This window comes from Phodopus roborovskii, unplaced genomic scaffold (assembly GCF_943737965.1).
Source record: "Phodopus roborovskii unplaced genomic scaffold, PHOROB, whole genome shotgun sequence".
NCBI classification, from domain to species: domain Eukaryota; kingdom Metazoa; phylum Chordata; class Mammalia; order Rodentia; family Cricetidae; genus Phodopus; species Phodopus roborovskii.
In genome coordinates, this window is record NW_026125052.1 from 31,769,394 (window position 1) to 31,784,615 (window position 15,222).

The following is a 15,222-nucleotide window of genomic DNA, read 5'->3' on the forward strand; positions in this document are numbered from 1 at the left end:
TTTAGTAGGTAGGCCCTTCACTGTGCTCCCTGTGTGTCCTGGGGCCGCCCCAGGAGAGGTTCACTCTGGGCTGGGTTGTGGGGTGATGTCTTACTTCCCCTTTTTGATTGTGTTTCTGCCCAGCAACGGGTCAAGCACAGGATCTACAGTCTCTCCAATGTTCTCAATGAGTAAGATGTCGCCCTCCGAGATGGCCTGCTCGATGATGTCCAGGTAGCTGGGCACAGAGTAGAGACAAGGCATGGCTTAGAGGCCATAGGAAGCAATGCCTGCCCCTAGAGGTGGCCCTGGCCCCAGGAAGGAGGCCACCAGGGATTTAAGCACAATTCCCCCTTCCTCACCGGTCTGTGTGAGAACCTGAGTGGGAGGGGCAGTGGGCAGGGCAGCGGGAGGGGCAGTGGGAGGAGCCTCCAGGCTGCAGAGCCAGACGGTTCCCCTGCTCTATCTGGGCCTGTTCTAGGGCACCAGGAAGTTGCCCCAGTGGGCGCTCATGGGTTTTGTTTCTCTTGTGGGAGCAGGATGTAAACCACACACAGAGATGAGAGACCAGCCCGGAGCTTCCCAGGCAGACAGCAGCCAAGAGGACACAAAGGGCCTGCCAGGCCCTCCCCTGTGAAGAGGAGATGGGAAAAGGGCCTGGGCTTGATTCTCTGCTGTTGGGCCACCGTTTGTGTTTGTGTGTTTGCAATCCTGCCAGCAGACCCGTGAGTCAGCTAACCAATGCTCGGGGTTGAGCCCCCGAGAGAAAGCTAGCCTGGGGCTACTTCCTGGGCCCCCCAGCTATCCAATAAACACAAAAGCCCCAAGGCATGCGTGGTGTGTGCACATAGGACCTGGCCATCTCCCAGTCGTCACTCACAAGGCCTGAGGTGCACGTGGACACCCTGCCACCTCCCTAGCCCTGCCGGGCACCAGCCACACCTCTTCTGCCCCAGACGGATGGCCTTCAGTTCACTGCCATATTTGTTTTTGATCCACTTGATGCCTTGAAGCTGGGCATCCACAATTAGCGGCCAGCGCTCTGTGTTGCATAGGATGGTGGCATTCTCAGTGGACATGCGGTCGCTGGGCAGACCCTGGTTGTTCCAGGAGGCCACGTCGGCATCATCCGTCAGCAGGGTCAAGGGATCCAGGCCCTCTGTGATGGGGATCGGGACCTGCCAAGGGAGGAACCTCTCCTTCTTTTTTGTTCTCTGTCTCTGTCTCTGTCTCTGTCTCTGTCTCTGTCTCTGTCTCTGTCTCTCTCTCTCTCTCTCTCTGTGTGTGTGTGTGTGTGTGTGTGTGTAGCTTGGGCACAGTGGTGCATTTGTGGACAGAGGTCAGAGGACAACTTGTAGGAGTTGGCTCTCTCCTTCCACCACTGGAGCCCTGGAGAATACAGATCCAGATTATTAGGGCTGGCGGCCAGTTGCCTTACCCACTAAGCCGTTATGCCAACCCTTTGCCTTGTTTTTTTTTTTTTTTTATTTTGTTTGATTTTTGTGTATAGTGCTTCGCCTCCTTGTCCACCAAGTGTAGGTGTGTGTCCTCAGAGGACAGGAGAAGGCATCAGATTCCCTGGAATTGGAGTTACAGGTGGTGGTGAGCGGCCACGTGGGTGCTGGGAACCAAACCGAGGTCCTCTGCAAGAGTAGCGATTGCTCTGGACGATAGCGCCCTCTCCTCTCCCCAGGCCCACTTTGGCTCGCGCATTGAGCCAGGGTCTCTTACTGAACCTGTCTGGTGCGTCTGGATGGCCAGCAAGCCCCAGGGACTTTTCCACCAGCACCGTGCCTGGCTCTTCATTAATATGTGGGTGCTATGACGTAGACTCAGGCCCCACGTGTGCAACACACGCTTTACTGACTGAGCCCTCTCTGCACCGCTCCCTTCTCCCCGAGTCCTCAACACGGTACCGGCCACGTAATTTGCAGAACAAGCTAGAGGCGGCGGCAGCACTTGTACAAGTAAGCCTTGTGACATGCCAGAAATGACGTCAGTCCCAGCAAATGAGGCTGGCTCAGCCCCAGAGAGCGGGCAGTGTGACCACCCCTGTGCTTCTTACCTTTAATTTATTTATGTAAGGGATCCAGAATTTTTCCATCAGCTCATTCCGGTACTTCTTGGTGAAGTAGCCCACGTAGGAGACAAAGGCAGAGATGAGCAGGACGTCCCCACACAGGGTGACCCCCTGGCTCCTGAAGTTCTCCACTGACTCGGCCCAGCGCACGTTTTCCGAAGCCAGTCCTCCCACAAGCCTGCAAGAGTCCAGGGGACGGGGGGCGTGGCCGCGTGAGCCAGAGAGCGTGGAGCTGGGCCTCAGAGCGGCTGGTGTACCCATCAGCCAGCGTACAAACTGCCAAGTGGGCTTGTGTGGGCCGCAAGGTGACCTGGGAAACCTGGAGCCCAGTACAATGTGTCACCAGTAGCTCTGGAGGAATTAATTCCCAGGGCAAAAACCAGCACGTGCTAGTGACACTGGGGGATGCTGAATCTGTCCCCATGCTCTGCCTAGGATACTTGTGACTGCATCTCTTTACTGTGTCGAAGCCACCGTACTCCGCCGGCACACTTGGCTATCAGGCACTGGAGTCTAAGGTGGCCTGAGACACCCCCCACCCCCACCCCTGCCCAGAGCTCATCAATCATGCTGACCACTGACTCATCAATGGCTGCCAGCCCCCAGGATGGGAGAAAATAAGGGAACAGCCATAGAACGGACTCTGCCACTCAAACCTCAGAGCCAGGCTGACCACAGTGGAAGCTGTGAACCAAGTGTGGTCACTAAAGACCTTTGGGGTAGCAGGCCTGCACAGGGCGCCTTGGGGGCCGGCGTGGTGGGTACACACCTGCAAGGCCAGCATTTGGGAAGAAGAGTCAGGAGGGTCACTGCAAGTTCGAGGCCAGCCTTGGCCACACAGTGAGACTATCTCAAAAACAAAACAAAACCACAAAGTGATCAGTGGCTGTGGCTCAGTGAGTAGAAAACACAAGGCCCTAGGTTCAATCCCCAGGACTGCACAAACCAAGTATGGTGGCACATGCCTGTTAACACCAGCACTCGGAGAGTAGAGGCAGGGGGTCAGAAGTTCAAGGTCGTCCTCTGATGCACACAAGTTTGAGGCTAGCCTAGGCTACACGAGACACGGTCTCAACAACAGCAGAGTCTGCTGGGTTTCCAGGGCTTGGAGCAACCAGTGGTAGTCCACTGACCGCATGTGGACACCCTAACGATTTTGATGCTGGTTGTACTTTCCAGTGGGCCTGGCCTGAGTGTGCAAAGCACAGACTTGGGCCGTATTTGATTCCCGGGACCAGCACTGCCCCCGCCATCCTAGTCCAATGCTGTGTGTGACCGTCAAAAGTGCACAGACTGCAAAGCGAGCCGTGGAACACGTGGCCCACGGAGACCACTTTGAGAGTGGCTTGTAGGACAGAGCTACCTCTGTGGAAGAAACAGGACACCTGGCCCACTAACACCTAGTTACAGAGTGGGGGTGAGGGGGGGTGGGGAGATCAGGAGCTGCAGGGATCTAGGGACGACCTGAGTGAATGTGTGTTGTTAACATGTTGTTAACACAGATTCGGCCATTCATGACTAGAGCTCCAGCCCCCCCAGGTGAGGGGAGAACCTGGTGAAGTTCTCTGGATCAGGTGTGAATGTTGACAGCGTGCACAGAGGTTGCCAACCCTGGCTTTCTGTGCCCACCCTTGCATAGTTAACGGCCTGAACAGTAGTCCAACTGAGGTGCGTTTCCGCGTTCCCAAGGACACCCAGCACGCGTGCTGCCTGAGAGGTGGCTCTGGACAGGGTTCTGGGTGGGCAGGCCTGAGCTAACCGGGAACTCTGCCTTCTTCTGAGAGCATGCCCATTTTGGGGCCTGGCGAGGACTACCTGTTAGCCAGAGAGATCACCCTGTTGGTGGCGTCAGCCTCCTGTTGACACTTGATTTTCTCAGCTGTTGCTTTTTCAAAAGCTGAAGTCAGGTTGCTCAGGTTGGCATTGAGTTCCTGAAAAAAAAAAAAAAAAAAAAAATCAAGTTGGGAGATGTTCCCGGCTCCCTCCCAGAAAGCCAGGGCCTGAAGGCCCCAACATCCCCGGCAATCCCTCCCCTGGGCACGGTCTGTGGTACCACACTCTGCCTGTGCTTTCTGTCATTTAAAGATTCACGGCTGCAGGCTGTGCCAATGTGTTTTAAACAGGACCGTTGGCTGGCAGGGAGGGGGACCCACAGGGCCACGGCCTCCAGAGCCAGCACTTACCGCAATCTTGTTTTTGATCCGGGACAGCTTTTCCTGAGCCTCGGCCAGCTCTGCGTTGGCCTCCTCCAGGGCCTGCCTCTTGGGGGCCACGTCACAGTATACCTCATAGAAGCGCACGATGTTGATGCACCACGAGCACAGGCCTGCGGCCGCCGTGGACTTGGAACGAATGAATTCGGGGTCAAAGGTGGGGTTGCCTTGGTAGGGCCTGGAAGGGGACCATGGGAGTTGAGCAGGGCTAGGACAGGACACGGGCTCTGGTCCCCACTCCCCATGCTGGCTCTGCATCTCAGGCTACGGTAGCCATGGCTACAGAAACAGCACTGGGAAATACTAGTATTCCACCCTTCTTTTTCATCCGTGTGTGTGTGTGTGTGTGTGTGTGTGTGTGCGCGTGTGTGTGAGAGTGCATGTGTGTGTGAGTATGTGCATGTCAGTGTATGTGTGTGTGTGAGTGTGTGTGTGTGTGCGTGTGTGAGAGTGCATGTGTGTGTGAGTGTGTGAGAGTGTGAGTATGTGTGAGTGTGTGTGAGTGCATGTGTGCGTATGTGCATGTCAGTGTATGTGTGTGTGTGTGTGTGAGTGTGTGTGTGTGAGTGTGTGTGTGTGTGTGTGTGTGTGTGTGTGTGTGTGTGTGTGTTTTGAGACAGGTTTTCTCTGTATAGCCCTGGCTGTCCCGAAACTCTCTCTGTAGACAAGGTTGGTCTCAGACTCAGTTCTTTTTTGCCTTTGGGATTAAAGGTGTGCACCACTATGCTTCACTTAAAAACGTTACTACATTTTGTGTGTGTGTGTGTGTGTGTGTGTGTGTGTGTGTGCATGTTTCTATGTATCACATATGGTATGGAGGACAGAGGACAAGGACGGTCATTTCTCTTCTTCCATATCATACGAGCCCTGGAGATTGACGCAGGCTGCCTGGCTTGGTGGCAATCACCTTTACCTACTGAGCCATTTCGCCAGCCCCTGTGCCTGAAGTTATTCCATATTGACCAAATAGTTTCAGTATTTGGGGGATGGAGATACTGGGGTCACACAGCTAAGTCTTCTTTTCCAGCCACGGACAAGTGGCCCCTGAAGATGGGTCATCACAGGGTACAAGACAAGGGCATATGGCCTGGTGCATTCATCCACAAAAATGGGAGTGCGCTAAAAATGTCGGTGGGGTCCTCAAGGCACATGGGAGAAGCCATGGTCTAAATGTGGTGGTTTCAGGTCTTCCTACCTACCCCAGTTCCCTTCCCATGGGGGAGACAGAGTGACAGCCCCTTTGCTGGCCTTCCCATCACAGCTCCAGGGCGAAGGCGCAGCCCTAGCCCCGCCCTAGGCTTACTTGAAGGCCTTCAGGCAGGCCTCAGGGATGTGTTCCTTGTCGAACCTCTTCAGAGAGTCTAGGAATGTGTCCACCTTGCCCATCATGATCTTCGCAGCCTTCCAGCTCTTGTCCTTGGGGATCTTGCCCCCAGGTGCCGTCAGGATCATGACAGCAGCTGTGACATTGACCACAGCATCTGGTGGGGAGCCGAAGGACTTCAGCTCAGTCAGGTTGTTCTGTGGGGACAAGCATGTTGAGTGTCACCGTGGGCCCCGCTTGGCCACCCCTGCTCCCGTTTTTCTTTCCACTTCCTCTGTCACCTTGTTCAAAGTATCTAGGGCTTCTTGTGCAGCTAAGAGGGCTGGCTCTGCCTTGGCCAGGTCTGTTTCACAGGCTTTCTGTTTCTCGGTGACATTCTAGAAGGGAGACCAACAGAAAAGTTCAGTGTAGGTTGTTCAAACTTCCATGCATGCACCCATCTACTCACCCACTCACCCACCCACTCATCCACTCATCCATCCACCCATCCATCCACCCACCCACCTATCCACCCACCCACCTATCCACCCACCCATCCATCCACCCATGTACCTACCCATCCACCCATCCATCCATCCACCCATCCATCCATCTATCCACCCATCCATCCACCCATCCATCCACCCACCCACCCATCTTCCCACCCATCCATCCACCCATGTACCTACCCATCCACCCATCCATCCATCCACCCATCCATCCATCTATCCACCCATCCATCCACCCATCCATCCACCCACCCACCCATCTACCCACCCATCCATCCACCCATGTACCTACCCATCTACCCATCCACCCATGTACCTACCCATCCACCCATCCACCCACCCATCCATCCACCCATCTACCCACCCATCCACCCATCTACTCATCCACCCACCCATCCACCCATGTCCCTACCCATCCACCCATGTACCTACCCATCCACCCATGTACCTACCCATCCACCTAACCCACCCACTTAGCCACATCCATCCACCCACCCACCCACCCATCCATCCACCCACCCATCCATCCACTCACCCACCCACCCACCCACCCATCCATCCACCCACCAACCCTCACAAGAACCTACTCTTAGCTACATGGGATGCTGAGGTGGGCGTGTTGTATGTTCAAGGCCAGTACAGAGAGCCTGCCTCAGAATATAAAGTCAGAAGAGGGCTGGGGATGTGACCCCATGGTTCAGCTCTGCATGGTTAGCATGTGTGAGGCCCTAGGCTCACCAAACCAGAACCACACACAAAACCACAACAGTACGACAAGACGAGGAAGCAGGCGAGGTGCTGCCACTGGGCAGGGCCAGGCTGGACTGGGCAGCAGCAGCTCCTGGTTTTACTGCAATGGAGGGGCTGTCTGTGGGGAGCTTGGCTGGCGGTGTGCATCCTCTCAGGAGAGCCCTCTTAGGACCCAGCCTGCCTTCGAGGACTCCCTGGGTTGGGACCTTTGTCCTTGTCCAAGTGTCTCAGCCTGAGTCCTGACTGCAGGTGGCATCTGACCTCTCAGGGAGGCCCATGGGACCCACCTTGTTGATGACCTCGACTTTGACCTCCTCCTCGTCTGCGATGGCTTTCTCCTTGCTAACCTTCTCGGTCTCCACGCCCACCACCTGGATCAGCTTGTCTGCATTTTCGTTCTTCTGTTTCAGCTCGGCCTCCTGAACCGCCAGCTTGGCCTTTAGGTCATCCACCTGGGGAGGGAGGAGCCAGGGGAGGGCAGGAGTCTGCCGAGGACAGAGGGCATACTGCAGGGCACACTAGCAGAGCAGCCTCAGGTTCGGGAAAACAGCCTTGGTGGCTCCCGACTCCTGGTGACTCTGGACTCTTTTTAACATGTCAAAGCAAAGTTCACACTGAGCACCAAGTGTGTGCATGAACACACACACCTAAGACGTGTTCCCAGTGTGCCAGGAGTCAGGGTGACCAGATTTTAAAAACAGCAACAAAAAACCATGACTACTGAAATGGGGGAGGGAGGTGAGCGAGCAAGTGTGTGATCCAAGCACTTGGGAGGCGGTGTGTGTGTGTGTGTGTGTGTGTGTGTGTGTGTGTGTGTGTGTGGAGTGGGGGGGGAAGGGTGGGGGGAGGGGCTGCCAAAAGTTTAAGGGCAGCCTGGTCTACATAGTGAGTTCCAGGCCAGAAAGGACTACCAAGTGTACCCTTAGTAAAGACTTTCAGTTGAGAAATTGTTGAAGGTCTTGGGGTGGGAGTGGGGGTGGGGTAGGCGTTTGAGGTCCTGCAGTTTTGTGGAAGAGAAGCTGAGCCCGGGGATCGGAAACTCCTGGGAGCTGGTGAGAGACCTGTGTCAGCCCAGCCTGGTAGGGAAGAGGAGGCTGGGCTTCCCGGGAATCATGGGGGTGGGGTGGGGCGGGGGTCTGTGGAGGTACAGTAACTGGACGCCACACAGGGAGGGCATTTAAAGCCAGGCAGAGACCTTGAAAATCACCGCAGTGGGAGGGAAAGTTTTGTAAGGAGCCTGTGAGCAGGCACCAGGTAGGTACTAGAAACAACGCAGAAATGACTGCATTTTCATGGGCTCCCTTGCACTGGGGACGCACGAGCACACACACCACCATTATGTGTGGTCTGGAAGAAAACGGCCCCCAAAGGGAGTGGCGCTATTAGGAGGCGTGGCCTTGTTGGAGGAAGTGTGTCACTGTGGGGGCAGGGTTTTGAGGTCTCTTTTTCTCAAGCTTCCCTCAGTGTGACAGTCAGTTGACTTCCCGCTGCCTTCTGGGTCAAGATGCCTGCACATTGCCACGCTCCCCGCCGTGATGATAAAGGACCGAACCTTGGAAAATGTAAGCCACTACACCTCTATTCAACATTTCCTTTTTTTTTTTAAGAGTTGCCCTGGTCATGGTGTCTCTTCACAGCAGTAAGCAACCCTAACTAAGACACATCAGGCGTGCAGGGTGTCCACTTTAGTGATGATGTCATCAGAGCATCTCACTTCTGCCATTTTATATCAGGCTACACATCTGTACTGGAGTCAGGCTCACCCCGCTGCCTGGGACGTTCAGCCGCACATGGGAGCCCCGTGGGAGTCCCGTCACAGCGAGAAGGCTGGTTGGTGTTGCACGGCAGCCGCCCGGGCGCTCGGCTCCTACCTGAGATGCCGTGCTCTGCAGCTTCATGAGGCCGTTCTCCAGCCGCTCGATTTTGGCAACCAGCTCCATCCTCTTCTTGGCCAGCAGGTTCTGATAGAGTTTGATCTGCTCCAGGAAGGTCTTGGGCGTGGTGTAGTTGTAGCGTCTCTCTATCGCCAGGTATACCTTGGACATCTCGTTGACAGTGGTGTGCACGTAGGCCATGAAGAGACTGATGGAGGTCTTCACCTCAGGCTGCAAGCCAAGGATGGATGGGCTGGGCTGGGCTGCTCATCTTGGGGCCCCAGACAACACCCCCAATCCTGTAGGGCCTAGGGAAGGAGGGGCCACTGCAGGCCCCAGAGTATTCACTCAGGCTCTGGATGAGACGTGCCAAGGCCTGCATTGTCTCACGCGTCGAGAGACACAGGAGAGGGACCGAGGAGATGGCTGCTTTGCAAACATGGGGAGCTGGGTGTGGATCCCAGAACCCACGTAAAAACCCAGTGTGGTGGCTCATGCTTGCCCTCCCAGGCCTGGGGAGGTGAAGACAGGAGCATCCCCGGGGCCCGCTGTCCAGCCAGGCTCTAGAGCAGTGGCTCCCAATCTTCCTAATGCTCCCATCGTTTAATCCAGTCCCTCGTGGTGGTGACCCCAATATAAGTAAATAGCGGATATTTCCAGTGGCCTCAGGTGACCCCTGTGAAAAGGTCAACCACACAGGTTGAGAAACACTGCTCTAAATGATCGGCAACTCCAAGGCAGTGAGAGGCTTTTCCTCAAAGGATGTAGAGCACGTTCCTGAGGATGGCACTCAAGGTAGTCCTCTGGCTTACACATGCATGCATGCACACGTGTACACACGCACACACTCATACACACACTCTCACATACACACACTACAAAGAGGGTTTTCTTTTTTTTTTTTAAGATTTATTCATTTACTTTATGCGACAAGAGGGCATCAGATCCCACTATAGATGGTTGTGAGACACTGTGTGGGTTCTGGGAATTGAACTTGGGTCCTCTGAAAGAGCAGACAGTGCTCTAAACTGCTGAGCCGTCTCTCCAGCCCACAAAGAGTGTTTTTAAGATGGCTCAGTGCTACCAAGCCTGGGGCTCACCCTCAAGTGTCCCTCTGACCTCCATACCTGCTCTGTGGCTCGTGTGTGCCATCCCCAAAACACATGAATGCACATATGCATGCACACATGTATACACACATGCACGCACACATGAATGCACACATGTACACACACGCACACATGAATGCACACACATGCACACATGTGCACACACATACATAAAGAAAAGGAGAGAAGAACTAGAAAGATGCTGGAGAAGAAGGCCACTAGAGCTGAGCAGAGTGAGTGTCAGGTGACCTATCACCGGGGTCATCTAATGTCTGGGACCCAGCAGAGTCTATCATTATCAACTTTGTGACAAGTTGATCTAGTGCTTGGGACTCAGCATAGCCTGTCCTTTTGACACACATGCGCACATATTCCCATGCATTCCCGACACACATGCGCACATATTCCCATGCATTCCCGACACACATGCGCACATATTCCCATGCATTCCCGACACACATGCGCACATATTCCCATGCATTCCCGACACACATGCGCACATATTCCCATGCATTCCCGACACACATGCGCACACATTCCCGTGCATTCCCGTGCTTGTATACTGGAGAAGTACAGAGCTGAGGTCTCAGAGTGTTGTTTTCTATTCTATGAGACACAGCCCAGGCTGGGCTCAGACTTGCTGCCTAGCTGAGGCTGGGCCTTGAACCTCTTGACCCCTCCAGCCTCCGTCTCACAAGAGAACATACTTTCCCATGCCAGCTACAGTAAGCCTTGCTGGGCATCTCCTATGCGGGTCCCTGGGCTTGGTGGCTCCCTGACATTTGTCATCCTCCCAGGGCCGTTCCTGCCGAGAAGGGACAGAATGGACTGTGTCGGGGACTGAAGCTAGATTCTGGGTGCATTCTGCCTCACCTGGATGCCCGGTGTCTCCTGCAGGAAGCGAGCGCTCACGGACACCAAGGCGTCTTCAGGCCACTCGTGGAACCAGTTGATGGCTGTGCAGTTGACCACGGCAGGGAACTTGCGGGCTCGCACACGCAGGACGGAGCCCACAGGAGAGAAACACAGAATCACCTGGATATGGGGCGACAAAGCAAATGCCTGTGGGGGTTGGTGATGCTGAGTTAGACCCCTTGTTTTAGCAGATGACTCCTTTGGAAGCACAGTATTCTCAGGCCTCAGTGTCCACAGGGCACTTGCGCAGGGCTGCGTGTGTGTGCAGGGCTGGGCACCCCAGTGAACCCAGTGTTCAGCTTCACAGCTCTACCTAGTGCTGTGAAGTGCAGGATAGCCCCACGCCTCGCTGGATGCGGAAGGGGTGGGGAATGGGTCCTGCATGAGGCGGATGAGGACTGACAAGTAGGAGGCTGTGATTTCTTCTGAATCCACCTAGACTTGTCGCCCGTCCTGCAGACCCTGCAGGCTGATTTCCAGACTGACGGGCTTTCTGGGCCTCTCTGGGAGATGGAGAGACAGAGGGGAGCTGTAGAGAAATGTCCTGAGCTCGCCTGATGGATGGGGGCATTGCTTCTCGTGGGGTCTTGGGCTCCTGTTGCTCACTCTGGCCCTGTCTTTCAGGGAGCATGGGGTGACTGGATGGAAGAGGCTCCGTGAGTCAGTGGAAGGGCTTGACTTCCTGCTCTCTCTAGAGACCACACGGTGTCCACAGCCCTTGGTGGCCAGGGCCTTAGCAGGCAGTGGGGGCCAGAGAAGGATGAAGGGGACACAATCTTATTGCATCATCAGTGGGGGACACGTGGCCACAGAAACTCAGCGTGGCGATAGGGTTGGCTCGCTCCACCTGAACCCCGCGGAGCAGCCAGCGGTTCTCAAGTGCCTTTTGCCGTAGTCAGGGAGTTTAGCTTGCTTTTCTACAGGTAATGTTCGAGGCCAAGGGCTGCTTTCTTGCTCTTAAAAAATTTATTATTGGGTGTATGTGTTGTGGAATATTTGTTTAACTATGTAACGGTATATTGTATTTGTTTATGTTTCAAGATATTTGTTCAACTATGCAGAGATGTGTCGTGTGTGTTTAATTTTGTAAAGACGTGTTGCTGTTTTACCTGTCCTACCTAAGACACCTGACTGGTCTGGTAAAAAGCTGAATGGCTGATAGCAAGGGGGCAGGTACAGGCAGGACTTTTGGGCAGGGAGGTGAGGAGGAGGAATTTAAGAGGGGGTGGAGTAGGTGCCAGGGAGATTGTAGGGGTCAGCCAGCCCTTTGGTTATGGGGGAAGCAGGAAACAGAAGGAGAGAAAGGTAGAAAGAGCTGAGGCAAAACATAGATGAAGAGAAACATCTAAATTAGAAGGGACGGTGGGAGGAGCCTAAGCTAAGGCAGAGCATTCATAATTACAAAAATGTCTCCATGTCTTCATTTGGGAGCTGGTTGGCAGGACAGAGAGAATTCCAACTACACTATGTTTGTGTATGATGTGTGTAGCCATCAGGGGACCAACTTCCTGCATCCGGGCCTGTCCTTCCACCTTTCTGTCGGTTCTAAGAATTGAACTCAGGTCCCGAGGCTCCCATGGCAAGTGCTCTCTACCCACCCCTAAAGGTGTGCTCTTTAATTTTTAAAAATTATTATTTACGAAGCAGGGATGTGGGGCGGGGGGGGGGAGGCAGAGAATGTGAGTTCCAGTGCCTGTAGAAGTCAGAAGGAAGGAGTCTGGATGTCCTGGAGCCTCAGTTATGGGTGGCGGGTGGCTGTGAGCCACCGCATGGTTTCTGAGAATGGAACTCGGGTTCTCTGGAAGTTCACACAAGGTTCCCTCTAGCCCCCCAGAGGAACCTCTGGCAGCCATAACAGTGAACTCTAGGCCCTAGCTCCTCTGTGGTCCTCTCATCCCTGACCCCCATCCCCACACCCGCCTTTGGCTACCACTCGCTCCCTGCTGGCTTTCCTGTCTGGGAAGAAATAGTGCCAGTGCTACAGAGAAAGACTCAAGTCACAGGGAGGGGAAAGACAGCCGATCCCCCCCCCTCCGGCAGCTGTCAAGGTGGAGCCCTACCTTGAGCTGTTTGCGCACTTTCTCGATGAAGAATTTCCAGCATGCCTCTCTGGTGTCGGTCATGCCGAGGGACTTCACCTGTGGCCGCATGGAGGAGATGATGTTTTCCAAATCGTCTTCTCCAAACAGCCCTGGGATTTCGCCAGAGGCCAGGAGGTCATTGATCAGCACCAGGAACTGCTCCTCAGCCACCTGGGAGTCCGTCATCAGGAACACAGACGGCACATTCTTCACCGCAGACTTGATGTACTGGGTGGCCAGGTCAAGCTGGACGGGACAAGGACCGTGGAGTCAACGTCCTCCTTTAGGGCTGTTCCCCACACTCGCTCAGCAAGGACACATGTGGGCCAACTTCCCAGGAGCCCACAGGTCTGTAGATGAGGCCTGAGGCCTTGAGGGGACACAGCCATGCTCTGGGGACACCGTGCTTCAAATAATCATTCGCTAGGAGACAGACATCGAGAGTCTACTTGCACAAGCTGGGGGGAGGTGGAGGGAGGTGGGGAGAGGTGGGGGAGGTGGGGGGAGGTTCAATTTTAAGGCTTGTCTCTTGTTACTGCGTTTTAAAATGTGTGCACATGTGGAAGTCAGAGGATGACTTGTGGGAATCACCTTTCTCCTTCTATCACGTGGGCCCTGGGATCAAACTTCGGGGCTGCTCTATTGGTTTTGATGTAGGGTCTCATGCAGCCCAGGCTGGCCCTGAGCTTGGTGTGTAGCTAAGGCTGAACCTGAACTCGATTCTCCCACCTCCAACTCCCAGGTGCTAAGGCTGCAGCTGTGTCCCACATCTGGCTAGCTGGGGTTGTAGGCGTGTGCCACATCTGGCTAACTTGGAAAGACTGGGAGGTTTATGGAAATGGATGGTTGGCCAACAAGGGCCACATGCAGAATGCAGAACTGGCATTTCATTTTAAACATACACACACACACACACACACACACACACACACACACACACAGACGGGGTAGGCAGAAGGCTCTGATGTGGAAACTAACACTCAGATTCCGGGACCTAATCCTGGGAAGAGTGGCCCGGTCACAGCAATCTCCTTCCACGTTCCTGGGAGCATTTAAAGAAATAACTGCACCTTGGCCAGTGGCTTCTCCAGGACTGCCAGGCCCTCCAGCCCTGTCACTCAGCACCAAGCTTCAGATGCTCTCCACAACCCCTTCATGCCTTCCAAACAAGCACCACCTGGGTGGCTCTTACACTACCAAGCCTGGCTGCCAGCATGAGATGCAGCCATGGCCCCTCTGAACCACAGTGTCTGTGTGCTGACCCTGAGGAATTTCTCCACTGATGCTGGACTCTTCTTAATCACAGCTGACTCCAGCCCCAGCTGGCCAGCATCCACCAGCATCCGCCATCCCCCAGGGGGTTCATCAGTGGTCCTGGGCTCCTGTTAATCACAGCTGATTCTTCACTGGAAGCTGACAGGTTCTTAGCCCCAGTAAAGTCTTCCAGGGACTCCCAGAACTCCCTCTGAGATGTCATAGGCCAGGCCTCCATTATTTGCACAGCTCCCAGCATGCTCATCTTCCAAGCCCCCACAGAACAGCACAGTGAGCTCTGAGCACCATAGTCCTCCCCAAACACACAGGCCTGTCACAGCAACACCTACAACCTTGTGATGGGAGAGGTCATTCTGTAAATATGTTTCTCTGATTTGTTAATGAATAAAGCACTGTTGGCCAATAGGAAAGCAAGATAGGCGGGACTAGGAGACAAGGAGGAGAGAGGAAGTAGTAGGGAGGAGTCAACATGGAGAAAACTAGGGAGACCAGGCACCGGCCCCACTCCCCGGTAAGATGAGACCATGTGGAAATCCTTAGATTAATAGAAATGGGTTAATACTTAAGACAGAGCTAGCCAATGTTAAAACACAGTAACTGGCCAACAAAATTATATCAAATACAGCGTCTCTGTGTGTTATTTGGGGCTGGTGCCACGGTGGGTCCAGGCTGGCGGAAAAACTACTCATTACAACCTTGTACTAATTCCTGTCTATAGTTTTCTATTGCTGTCACAAGACATCATGACGCACACCTTTAATTCCAGCACTCAGGAGGCAGAGGCAGGTAAATCTCTTTGAGTTCAAGGCCAGCCGTGGTTACATGGAAAGATCTTGTCCCTCCCCCCAAAATAGCAATTTTGGTAAGAAAGGGTTTATTCTAGCTTACAGCCCTCAGCTCATACTATAATCACCAAAGGAAGCCAGGGCATCAGGGCTACGGTATCTGGGGCTCAAGGCAGGAGCTGAAGCAGAAGCCGTGGAGGGATGCTGCTTACTGGCTTGCTGCTTGGTCTGTCTGCCTGCATGCTTGCAGCCTTAGTTAGGGTTTCTATTGCTGTGAAGGGACACCATGACCGTGGCAACTCTTACAAAGGAGAAGCGTTTAATTGGGGTGGCTCACACTTTCAGAGGT

The 15,222-nt window shown here is 54.2% G+C and overlaps 1 protein-coding gene across 1 annotated transcript in view; it reads right to left on the bottom strand.

The window, feature by feature from the left end:
* The window catches only part of Dnah17 (dynein axonemal heavy chain 17), a 109,041-nt gene that overhangs the window by 20,813 nt on the left and 73,006 nt on the right, over positions 1-15,222 (bottom strand). Inside the window, exons 54-64 of the mRNA XM_051181598.1 lie at positions 12,793-13,059; positions 10,691-10,852; positions 8,706-8,939; positions 7,122-7,286; positions 5,878-5,973; positions 5,576-5,793; positions 4,243-4,450; positions 3,875-3,990; positions 2,045-2,237; positions 922-1,157; positions 95-217 (exon numbers count right to left, since the gene is read on the bottom strand). Of these exons, the coding sequence (XP_051037555.1) occupies positions 95-217; positions 922-1,157; positions 2,045-2,237; positions 3,875-3,990; positions 4,243-4,450; positions 5,576-5,793; positions 5,878-5,973; positions 7,122-7,286; positions 8,706-8,939; positions 10,691-10,852; positions 12,793-13,059 (2,018 nt within the window). The remainder of the gene's footprint in view (positions 1-94; positions 218-921; positions 1,158-2,044; positions 2,238-3,874; positions 3,991-4,242; positions 4,451-5,575; positions 5,794-5,877; positions 5,974-7,121; positions 7,287-8,705; positions 8,940-10,690; positions 10,853-12,792; positions 13,060-15,222) is intronic.